This window comes from Microsporum canis, genomic scaffold, assembly GCF_000151145.1.
Source record: "Microsporum canis CBS 113480 supercont1.4 genomic scaffold, whole genome shotgun sequence".
Taxonomy (NCBI): domain Eukaryota; kingdom Fungi; phylum Ascomycota; class Eurotiomycetes; order Onygenales; family Arthrodermataceae; genus Microsporum; species Microsporum canis.
The window spans coordinates 50389-62763 of record NW_003299166.1 but is presented as its reverse complement, the minus strand read 5'-3'; the positions used below and the strand labels follow the sequence as shown (position 1 = coordinate 62763).

At 50.1% G+C, this 12375-nt stretch overlaps 2 protein-coding genes across 2 annotated transcripts; both read left to right on the top strand.

Moving 5' to 3' along the window:
• Positions 1–117: 117 nt before the first annotated feature.
• Positions 118–3528, top strand: MCYG_03999 (peptolide synthetase; the record flags this gene model as incomplete). Its single annotated transcript, XM_002846216.1, has 2 exons — positions 118–1073; positions 1113–3528. 2 exons carry the CDS (start codon positions 118–120, stop codon positions 3526–3528), a joined length of 3372 nt encoding a protein of 1123 aa, XP_002846262.1.
• Positions 3529–7620: 4092 nt separating this feature from the next.
• MCYG_03998 (IBR domain-containing protein) lies at positions 7621–8773 on the top strand (the record flags this gene model as incomplete). The annotated part of the gene is made up of 2 exons (XM_002846215.1): positions 7621–8071; positions 8235–8773. 2 exons carry the CDS (start codon positions 7621–7623, stop codon positions 8771–8773), a joined length of 990 nt encoding a protein of 329 aa, XP_002846261.1.
• Positions 8774–12375: the final 3602 nt, after the last annotated feature.

The following is a 12375-nucleotide window of genomic DNA, read 5'->3' as shown; positions in this document are numbered from 1 at the left end:
CCGAAAGGCTATTTAGCCATCTCAAATTATTTTGCGAACAAGTTTCAACTTTGGATAACACTAAAGCGAATCAACCATAGTATTACGCTAGAAAATAATCAGCGTTCGAGAGCTCAAATGGCGTTACCCACTTACACATCACCCTTCAATGATGGGCCTGTAAAGCAGGCAGATGAGCACCAGCAGCAACTCAAATACTGGATCGAACATTTAGATGGCAGCAACCCGGCTGAATTTCTGTGTGACAAGCCACGGCCTAATGTGTTGTCTGGAGAGGCAGATGAGCAGGCAGTTACAATTAGTGGTGTATTGTATAATACTCTCCAGCAGTTTTGCAAAACACACAAAGTGACCCCCTTTGTTGTCCTTCTCGCCGCATTTAGGGCAACACACTACCGCCTCACAGGCGCGGAGGATGCGACAATTGGCTCTCTAATTGCAAATCGAAACCGGCAGGAATTAGAGAACCTTATTGGATTCTTTGTTAACCTACAATGTATCCGTATTAAGGTTCAAGAGGAATTATTTGGAGAACTCGTGCAGCAGATTCGATCTACTACAGCGGCCGCGTACGCCAATCAGGATGTCCCCTTTGAGAGAATCGTTGCGGAGCTAGGGTTGAATACTAGGGACGTGTCTCGTAACCCGGTGGTCCAGACCGTATTTGCCGTTCACTCTCAACGCAGCCTTGGCCAATTTAGTTTGGAAGGCGTTGAGGCGGAACAGATGCCTTTTGTAACAACTTCGAGATTCGACCTCGAGTTTTACCTCTTCCAGGAAGAAGATCATCTTCGCGGGAGTATTCTGTACGCAGTAGAGCTCTTTGATCCACGAACAATCAATAGCATAATATCGGTTTTCTATAAGGTTCTGAAACACGGCCTCCAGGAGCCACAGACGCCGATCACCTCCTTACTGTTGACCGACAGTAACCCAAGTCTATGCGACATGGGCCTTCCTAAGGTTGAGCGGACGAACTATCCACGCGAGTCTAGTGTGGTCGACGTATTTAAGCGCCAGGTTGGAGATTCACCTAACACTGTGGCCGTCAAGGACTCCTCGACCCAGTTAACGTATACCTAGCTAGATGAGAGGTCGGATGAACTCGCTAGATGGCTCATGCAGCGAGGATTAGTCGCGGAAACACTAATTGGCGTACTTTCACCACGATCGTGCCTGACGATCATAGCGTTTCTTGGGATTCTAAAGGCAGGCCTAGCGTACCTACCATTGGATGTTAATGCCCCAGGAGCCCGGATTGAGGCTATCATATCGTCTGTCGCAGGCCACAAGCTTGTCCTGCTTGGAAACGACGTGGCGGCCCCTGCGATACAGGGAGCAGATATTGAATTTGTTCCCATTATAGCCACCCTGCATGAGCCAGCTCAGGCCGAACAACTCCCCCAAAGACCGTTAGTGGCCTCCACAGCGCCATCAGCCACGAGCTTGGCGTACGTGATGTTTACATCAGGGTCGACAGGCAAGCCAAAGGGAGTTATGGTCGAGCACCGCGGGGTCGTGCGCATGGCCAGCGAGCTGTCGCGAATATGGGGAGCTGTGCCAATAGCACACATGGCGAACACTACTTTCGACGCATCGACGTCAGAGATCTATACGGCGATCTTATATGGTGGGACAGTAATCTGCGTTGATGCCATGGCCGTATTGGATAGTGCTGGGCTGGGTAATGTTTTCAAGATGGAGGGTGTTCGGGTCGCTTCCTTCACTCCAGCCGTTTTAAAGCAGTGTCTTATTGATTCTCCATCTACTATCGGTGAACTCGACGTACTATTTGTTATGGGTGATCGTTGTGATCCGAAAGACACATTTAAAGCACTAAGATCAGTGAGGGGACATGTTTTCAATGCCTACGGCCCAAGTGAAAATACTGTAATTAGTACTCTCTACCGCATGCTTCCCGAAGAGAGGTGTGTCAATGGCGTGCCTATTGGCCGCGCCGTTAGTAACTCCGGAGCCTATGTCATGGATCCACAACAGCGTCTGGTCCCGGTTGGTGTGATAGGGGAACTGGTCGTCACTGGAGACGGCGTGGCGAGAGGATATACCAACCCGGAATGGGATCACGGTCGATTCGTCTGTGTAATTATCGACGGACAGTCAGTGAAGGCCTATCGTACAGGGGACTACGTCCGATGCCGCCCAGTCGATGGCCAGCTTGAATTCTTCGGGCGCATGGACTATCAGGTCAAGATACGTGGCCACCGCATTGAGCTACCAGAAGTTGAACATGCCCTCCTTGCCTTTGAGGACGTGAGTGATGCTGTGGTCTTGGCCCGAGAGCGTGATGGCCAGGATCTGGAGCTTATTAGCTTCGTCACGGTCCGGAAGCCAGAGCGTAATGAACCCAATGGGTCGGGGCCCGTCGTGGAATGCTTGTTACGTGGCAGACTAGAGGCTATGCTGCCATCCTATATGGTCCCTGCGGTGATTCAGGTACTTGAAAAAATGCCAGTCAATGCTAATGGGAAAGTCGATCGCCGGGCGCTTGCGAAGAGTGCTAAGCTTGCCACTCCGAATAAAGCATTGTCTGCCCGCGTTCCTGCGCGGGATGAGGTAGAGCGTGTTCTTTGTGAAGAGTTTGCAAGTGTTCTGGGGATAGAGGTTGGCATTACTGATAACCTTTTCGATCTTGGTGGCCATTCTCTCATGGCTGCACGACTTGCCACCCGGATTAGCAGTCGCTTGAGGCACAAAATCTATATATTTGATGTCCTGAAGTCGCCGACTCCAGCCATGTTGAGTCACATTATCAGAACAAAAAGTACTGCAGAAAACCCAAATTGCACCTCGAGATATCTAGAACCGCATATCCGGCCTCACAGTCGACTAACAATTGTGTTGGTTCACGGCTTTTGGGGACAAGGCAGCATATTCTCCTCCCTGGTCCCTTCATTAGATGATGCATTTGATGTTCTTCTTATTCATGATCCTTTCTTCGACCAACCACATCATCCTGAAACAATTACTGAATGGGCGGAGATTTACCTGAACGATATTGAGAAGCTCATTCCTCCCCACCACGGACTAGTTCTCGGAGGCTACTCCTTTGGTGGATTGATCGCGTTCGAGATGGCTTTACTTTGGCGAAATCGGCATGGCAACAATCCTACCTCTCTCATTTTAATAGATGCTGGAACTTACACGACAACTAAGCCATCTACAAACACGAATAGTGACGAGGTTAACTATGCATTACAAATCTTTGGAGAAAGTCAGAAAGACTTGGTCTTGAATCACTTTAACAAGGTCGCGCCGCTGCTGTGCAACGTGAACCGATCGCCCATATATCAAGGCGCCTGTCTTTACCTTGTCACACCCGAGACTATGGCCGCAGGAGCGCTAGAATGGTGGTCAGCACGTTGCTCGAAACTGGACACACATCGCCTTAGTTGTACTCATCATACTGTTTTAGATGATGCCATGGTCCGTTGTGTAGGTGAGCTGATCAATGAACATTGCTACCAAGCTACCCAGCGTGTTACGTCCCCGACAAAGTCGCGGGTTTAGATACGAAGTGGAAAATCCATTCCCGAAAAAGAGGAAGTACATGCTTTGCGGAAGTCACTGGTGCGCCGTTCGAATTTGGACCCAGAGGAGTTTGAACAAAGAATGATAGTGTGATGGGGGCCTCGCTCCAGCGACGGGCCGGATCTTCTTTTATCCTAGGACCGGCTCGGCGCCACTTTTACCCGGCGCCTCGCTGAGTACTACACATGTATACAGGTAGAGCAGGCAGCTAGATACATACATACACATTTTTTTCTTCCACTCATGCCCGTACGCTACGGCCGCCGTAGCGTTGCTTCGGCGCCTGCAAGGTATTTGCATCGCTCTCATTGGATGCTGAGCCGTAGCCGAGCATCGTTGCCTCCTCCCCACCACTAGATATATCGATTGATATATTGTCAAATTATGTAGCTTAGTCAGCTTCCATCCGTATTTGGAGCTCGAAATCTCTGCATGTACATACAACGAGCAAGCTCTCTAATACATTCAATTACATCGGTTATATCGCCTTAAAACACGTTTAACCAATCATATGCCCCCTTTTTGCTGCTCCGATTTGACAGTTATGAGCCCGGCTGACACTCGATAGAACGTACAAACGTCCGTATATCGAACTTCGAAACGCCAACTGCAGGATCCCTACAGCAGCATCAACAAACTCACCCTTTTCATCCTATCACTGCGGACATGGATGAAATCAACACCAGCACCGTCACAGTCACAGTCTTAAAAGACGAACGGGACTGGGACTCATGGTACGGAGCCATGTACGGGCTCGCGCACTCCAACAACATCTGGGAATTGGTAGATCCAAACCTGGCAACGAAGCCAGAAGAAAGGAAAGAACCAAAAATGCCTAATATGCCAGAGGATATAAATAGTCAAACACAGTGGAACGTTTACAACGCGAAAGTGAAGGAATACGATAGGGAATACAAGCAGCATGAAAAGGAACAAGCTGCCCTACGCGCATTCCGACTCGCACTGGTAAAGAGTGTTAAATATCCACTGATTATAACCCTGGCAGTGGAACCATCCTCTTACGAGATTATGAGAAAGCTGAAGGAACGGCTCTGTCTAACGGAAAAGGACAGACGGCGCGAAGTCAGAGACCGCTGGAAAGCTCTTAAGACAAGCCCACGGACGAGAGATGTTCACATCTGGATAGACAGCTGGACAAGAGCTTATGAAGACATGAAAAAGCTCAAATTGATCACTGAAGAAGCTGCAATCGAGGAATTCATCGAAGCCAATGAACGGATCGACCCAATATACGCAACAATATGGGCGGATCATAAAGGAGACGATTCCTTTTACCAGGTTACGAATAAGTTCCAAAGGCAGTATCGAAAGAAGCCAACAGTGTATAAAACGAAGTTCCAAGCAGTCTTTTTCTCGCCTACATCCTTGCAAGCCATTACTGGGCTATCAACTGGGCCAACGTTACAAGGACAGCCTCAATATAATAAGAGGAACCCACCAACCTGCGAATGCGGCATCAAACACTGGTATCGCGGATGCCCCTACCTTATTGAAGCACTCAGGCCCGAAGGCTGGGTGGAAGATCCGAAGATAAGGCAGAGGTTCAACGAAGCTATGAAAAACGAGATCAAAAAAGCCAGATTCCAGAAGGCAATTGAAGGCTACAAAAGAAGCTAAAAATGGAAAGGCAAAGCAGTTAACTCTGCAAATCTCGCAATTACAAATGGTGAAGAGGACGATGACTCGGACTTACAGATAACAGCTCTTGTCACCTTGAATACTGAGCTGTCCACAGAGCCATCAGCATTCTCTACGGCGTCGAATTTCGCACTGAAAAATAGCGTAGTCTACGACTCGGCAGTAACCACCTATATAGTCAACGACAGTGCTCGATTTGAAATACTCGAGCCACATCAAGGAACTGTCCTAACTGGCACCACTGAGACGGAGATACAAGGAGTTGGAATAGCACGAATCTGGTTCACCAACCGTTCCGGAGCAAGAAAAATGGCTCTGTTGAAGAACGCGTGGTATATTCTAGGCTTCCACACCAGTATCGTGTCCGACCATCTCATGGACAAGCACGGACTCTTTTTTGATGGAAAGACTGGCTATATAAGGAGAAAAGATGACGAGGAGAAGGTTCTTGCAGTCACCTAGCGATTATACGGACTGCGCGTTATCGAATACAACCCTCCGCCAACGGAGAACACTGCTTTCCTCTCATCCTACAAGCCCAAAAAGAGCGCTGCGAACGAGACTCTTTGGCACAAGCGACTTGGCCATCCAAATAACGAAATCCTTAGACATATCGAAAAGCTTTTAAACGATATTGAAATCATCCGTACAAAAGCTCCAGAGAACGGCGAACCGAAGCCTATCTGCGAGGCCTGCGGTAGCTCCAAAGCCAAACGTCAAATATCGCGAAGAACACCCGAATCGAGAGCAACACTCCTATTTCAACGCCTACACGTTGATCTTATCCATGTTACACCAGAAGGCTATAATAAGGATAAATGGGTGGCTCATTTCTTCTGCGAAGTAATAAAATGGCACGAAGTTGAAACAGGTATACACAAATCGATGATTTTACAGGCGATAATAGATAAAACAGCACATATCGAACGGCAGTTCGGTTACAGAGTCCTAGTCATACGAATTGACGTCGAACAGTCCTTGAACAACACGTTTAGGGAATGGGCGAGAAGAGAGGGCATCGTGATCGAACACTCTGCTGAATACACGCCAGAACAGAACGGCGCTGCAGAACGTTCCGGTAGAATGTTGACTTGCCTGGCACGAACGCTGCGGATCGAAGCCAAACTGCCTGCTCAGATGTGGAGCGAACTCATCCACACTGCAGCGTACATTTTGAACAGATTGCCAACGCAGGCGTTAAATTAGAAATCACCACTGGCCAGCTTACAAGAACACATCGCGAACAAAGGCACGCCCAGCTCCACCGTGCAAATGTCAACGTCACTGGCACATTTGAAGCTTATCGGCTGCAAAGCATTCGTTCGAAATCCCAAGGTTAAAAGAGGCCAAAAGCTGAATCCACGAGCTTATATAGGATATCTTATCGGTTACGATTCAACGAACATCTTCAAAATCTGGATACCACACTTAGGACGTGTTATACGCTCCCGAGATGTAGTCTTCGATGAAACTGAAATGTTCAATCCAGATTTGAAGCCGTTGAGCCTACAACTCCGTGATAAGATGCATATCCCATTTGGTCAATCTAGTGGAGTTCTCACGTCTCAATAATATATATTGCACCCTGTCGCCAGTGTTTTGCATATGGCCTTCTCAAAGACGAGTTCAATCACCGCCCCGGGTGTCAGTCAAATTCTTTTCGCCTTCTATAGACTATCAAAGCTGAACATATGGAAAATTCTATAGCTCTCTACCCACGGAGCCTACGGGGGAGGTTTACGGTACGAAGAGGCGCGATACTCAAATCTGACGATATCATCCTATTACAAGGCGATCTCGAAATGGAGGATATAGACAATATTAATACGGCTGGTTGCGAACGCAACATACGGTGGTAAGGATGTCGGTGGCAGTCCCGCAAGCTTGCTAACTCTAAAAAGCCTATCTTGCAACGCCCCCATAAATAGCAACTGCTATATCAACGGTCATTTCAACTGGTGCAGCTCTCACGAGTATGTCGCAGATTTCGATAATGAGGAGTCCTGTCTTTGTAAAGAAGCCAGTGAAGGGTATGGCTGCAGCATCATTCATAGCACTGGGGGTGTCCTTTAGGAAATAGGGCAGTTTCAGAGATCCCAGTGGAGGTAACCACTTAACTAGTTAGCCAGCTTCAGCCGTTGATAAGAGCCGATCTAAGGTTGTTCCCTTATGTTATTTCAGGCCAGGGTTCTCTGGACCAAAACTCTTTGTCATACGCACTCGGGCTTTCGGTTCGATTGGAAACCAAGCCAGAGCTCATAACTAGGGAGGAAATCGATATAGAACGCGGGGTCTCGCTAGTACTTAAGTAAAAGCGGAGGCCATATACAAGCACAGTACATAATTCGTGACCCTGATATTACCTTCTGTTCAGCGTCTATGTTACTACCTCTCATTCATCACCCCAAATCTATGGTATACAAGTCTTTTACGTGGCCGGTCCATGCCGAAAATTTGGGCAGATTGGATGATGAACTTGTGGCCCTTGAACTACAGCTCGAGGAAATCGATTCTTATGGCAGGGAGCGCAAGGGCAAATGCCCATCAAATAATCTTCCGGACAGTGAATTAGCCTATGTAGCGTTCCAAGCTGAAATTGAAGGCTGCATCGACTCTCTAAGTGACTTGAAGATTGCTCATAGCATCGCTCATGCTGTGGATACAGATGGCCAGGCAATTACTGACGTCTTACGGGATGAAGCCCAGGCCCAGCAGGATAGACGCCTAGCTATGACAATGGTTGGTGCTATATCAGGAAACGAAGCCCCTCCGCCGTATGTCCGGGAAGAGTGCACACGATTAATTGCATGTGTCCCTGATGAAGGTAGTGATCTGGACCGCGATAGCGACGAATGCAGCGCTGGTCCGTCAACCTCATACCCCACTTATGCCGCGCGCCAGGGGAAGGCGCTAGAGAGGCTTTCACAAGTGGCAGAGCAATGTTGTGTCTGTCTCGACCATTTCCGGCCATGTCAGATTGTTCGGTTACAGTGCAAGGATTCCTACTGCATTGGGTGTTTAAAAAGTTTGTTCATGCGAGCTACCAAAGACCAGACTCTATTTCCTCCAAGATGTTGTCGCCAAGGCATCCCTCTGCCTCTTATTTCAGCGGAGTTGTCAGCAGAGGAGACAGGCATTTCACGACGCCGAGATCGAGTTTTCTACGATTGATAGGACTTACTGTAGCAATGTTGACTGCGGGAAATTTCTCTCTCCTGACCAAATCAAAGCTGGCAGGGCCGAGTGCGATCGCTGCGGTTCCGCAACTTGTTCTATGTGCAAGAATCAGTTCCATCCTGATGACTGCGCCGCAGACCCTCTTCTGCAAGCAGCTCTAGCCCTGGCGACAAGCAAAGGCTGGCAGCGTGTTACGGACCACCTACGGCACAACTCAGGCAACCACATTCATTGGACCAACACAGAGCAGACAGGAAACTTGGGACGAGCAGATCACGTGATCATGCGGAATCCAAGTTGCCAAGGCGCTAGGGAATCCAACGATGGACTTGAGGTTCAAGACCAACGATGGATTCACGAGGAAACAGGTGATATGGATTTAGATTAACATGTATATAAAGACACTCGTTTCCCACCTTGATCAAGAGTTCTTTTGATACTCGCGATCAAAGTCAACTTCATAGCAAGTCATAGCTTTACAGCACTGATCAATATAAGCACACTTCCTTTGTCTATCTGATATCCCCTTGACAAGCCTTATACCTGATTGACCAGAGCACTACTTCAATTGCGACAAGGAACTCATACCCACGGGAGTGAGCCAGACTTGGAGCTATTACCTTGAAGTCGGATACTGGAGTGTCTCCGTTCAGACGTATCTCTGATAACACTTCGACCCAACCATCCACAAAGAGCCCTTGAGTGATTCTCACCCAAGCGTACTTCCAGTTGTACAGGCTGAAGAACCCCCTTTGTAGCAGGTTCCCTTGGGGTATCTATAGTTCCTTGTTGTTACTTAGGGTTGGTGTGCCCTATACCCTTGGCGGGTACCCTTCAAGGGTCGGTCCCATCAAGGGTCGGCCTCACCAAGGGTCGGTTCCTAACACCTGTCCACGACTTCCTCTGCGTATGTCCAAGTTCCGTTCTCTCCACCTCTCGCACGAACACGTTTTCCATCGTAAGTTACACAGATAGCAGAATTCAGAGCCACACATGCAACTCCGGTAAAGTGGTCAGCGTCGGTAATAGGTTAGTTTTATTGAGGTCCCTTACCTCATATGGTAGCAACCGGTTTTTAGTTCCACAAGTGTCCTGCAGCTGAAACAACGCTGTGCTACAAAGGGGGTTCTTCAGCCTGTACAACTGGAAGTACGCTTGGGTGAGAATCACTCAAGGGCTCTTTGTGGATGGTTGGGTCGAAGTGTTATCAGAGATACGTCTGAACGGAGACACTCCAGTATCCGACTTCAAGGTAATAGCTCCAAGTCTGGCTCACTCCCGTGGGTATGAGTTCCTTGTCGCAATTGAAGTAGTGCTCTGGTCAATCAGGTATAAGGCTTGTCAAGGGGATATCAGATAGACAAAGGAAGTGTGCTTATATTGATCAGTGCTGTAAAGCTATGACTTGCTATGAAGTTGACTTTGATCGCGAGTATCAAAAGAACTCTTGATCAAGGTGGGAAACGAGTGTCTTTATATACATGTTAATCTAAATCCATATCACCTGTTTCCTCGTGAATCCATCGTTGGTCTTGAACCTCAAGTCCATCGTTGGATTCCCTAGCGCCTTGGCAACTTGGATTCCGCATGATCACGTGATCTGCTCGTCCCAAGTTTCCTGTCTGCTCTGTGTTGGTCCAATGAATGTGGTTGCCTGAGTTGTGCCGTAGGTGGTCCGTAACAGAACCCAGGGTTTGAGAAACCAACGGTTAGTCTTGACACAACGGGACCCCTACAGTACCCCCCCATCCGAGCAAGGAACTATTGCGGTCTCTCCCAGCAAGCAAGGGAGAACCAACCTCTGATACGTTGTCGCACCAGAGGTCTAACATAAATTGTTTAATGGTAGTATTCTTAAATTTGAATATATAGAGCTTCCTTCGCTCCGTTAGTATATAGATAGGTTTGCTAGCAATAGAGGAGAGCTAAAGCATTCGACCTACCCAGTAGATCACATGAGCTAGACCATTTTCTAAAAAGGGCTCCCGCACCACCTTAGGGGTACAGGGCGGCGGCGACACCGCCACCAGGAGATGCGTACGGGCCGAAATACCGGGCAGGAGTTTCCGCGGGCCGGACCGCGGGGTTCTGGAGGGGGAAAATGGAATTTTAAGAACGAGAGCATGCTTTCAGAAAAAAATGGACAAGTGTTGTAAGAAAATAATTTCACTTTGAGAAAGTCGAAAGACAAAAATATTCGAAATGGACAAAGGGTGACACTAACGGTGTCCGATGGCGGGCTGGATGGTATCGATCGGCTGCTCTGGGCCTGGCGCACCCAGTGGTGGTGGCGGCGGGGGGGCCCGGGGCCCGGAAGGGGGTCGGACGGGGGGGGCCATTTTTAGAGATGCGGGCCTCGGGGCCTTAGAGGCGTCGTACGGCCGCGGGAGTGGTCCCAATCGACTCAGGAGACGAAGCCGGTTCGAATGAGACCCCTTGGACCACGATCTGAGAGGGGCCATTTTGGACGGTCCCGCGGGACCGTTTTTAGAGGTGCGGGCCATGTGGTCCAAAAGGCGTCGGATCGTGGTCCCAGCGGTACCGTTCGACTCAGGAGACGAAGCCGGTTCGAATGAGGCCCCTTGGACCACGATCGGAGGGGGGCCATTTTGGACGGTCCCGTGGTCCACGGCCCGCGGTCCACGGCCCCATGGGACCATTTTTAAAAGTGCGGGCCATTTGCTCCAAAAGGACTCGGATCGTGGTCCCGGCGGTACCGTTCGACTCAGGGGACACAGACGGTTCGATTGAGGCCCCTTGGACCACGATCGGAGGGGGGCCATTTTGGACGGTCCCGTGGTACCACGGCCCGCGGTCCATGGGACCATTTTTAAAAGTGCGGGCCATGTGGCCCAAAAGGACTCGGATCGTGGTCCTGGCGGTACCAATCGACTCAGAAGACTAAGACGGTTCGATTGATGCCCCTTGGACCACGATCTGGGGGGGACCATTTTGGACGGTCCCGTGGTCCACGGCCCGCGGTCCACGGCCCCATGGGACCATTTTTAGAAGTGCGGACCACGGGGTCTTAGAGGCGTCAGACCGCTGTGGGACCGGTACCATTCGACGCGGAAGACACAGACGGTTCGATCGGTGCCCCTTGGACCACGGGTCTAGAGGTTCTCACCGGATGGCCCGTCGGTTCTAGGTCGTGGGTCTCGGGCGGTACCACGGACTCTCTCGGGCGGTACCATATGGTCCCTTTAACTAACTTGGGCGGTGCCATATGGTCCCTTTAGCTAACTTCCGGCGGTACCACGGACTTTCCCGGGCGGTACCATATGGTCACTTTAACTAACTTCCGGCGGTGCCATATGGTCCCTTTAACTAACTTGGGCGGTGCCATATGGTCCCTTTAACTAACTTCGGGCGGTACCACGGGACTTTCCGGGCGGTGCCATATGGTCCCTTCAACTAACTTCCGGCGGTGCCACGGGACTTTCCGGGCGGTGCCATATGGTCTCTTTAACTAACTTTGGTTAAACCCTCCGTTAAAGATTTCGCGTCTTAAGCCTTGTGTGTGGGCTTCAAACAAAAATTTTCGGCCCTGCGGGGCTCCCCTGCGCGGCGGGCGGCCGCAGGCCGCCCTGCCGCCCCCTCCCCCTTCGCGCCCGTCCACGGGCGCCCTGCATTGCATGCACTCATCCCTTGGACCGGCTCAGTCGTCCCCCTCTACCATCTCCATAAGATACTCTTCCTCTCCGGCCCGTCAGTGTCTTCAGCGCTGCGGCGTCCAAACCCCTCAATCGAATCCGGCCATCCCCCCCCCCGGGAACCTAACCCCCCCTCTAACGCCCCGGGGCCTGGTCGGTGGCCCTTTTTGAAGGGAGGAGAGCCACAACAAATCGTAGGGAAGGATCCGGATGAGGCCCACGGACCTCGAAACAAACAAGGGCTAATTGGCCGCTTAAACGTATCAGGGAGCACCAATTTATGCGTCCTCGATAGAAATATGGGCCGCCGGTGGGGACATTGGACCCGAAACCCTGG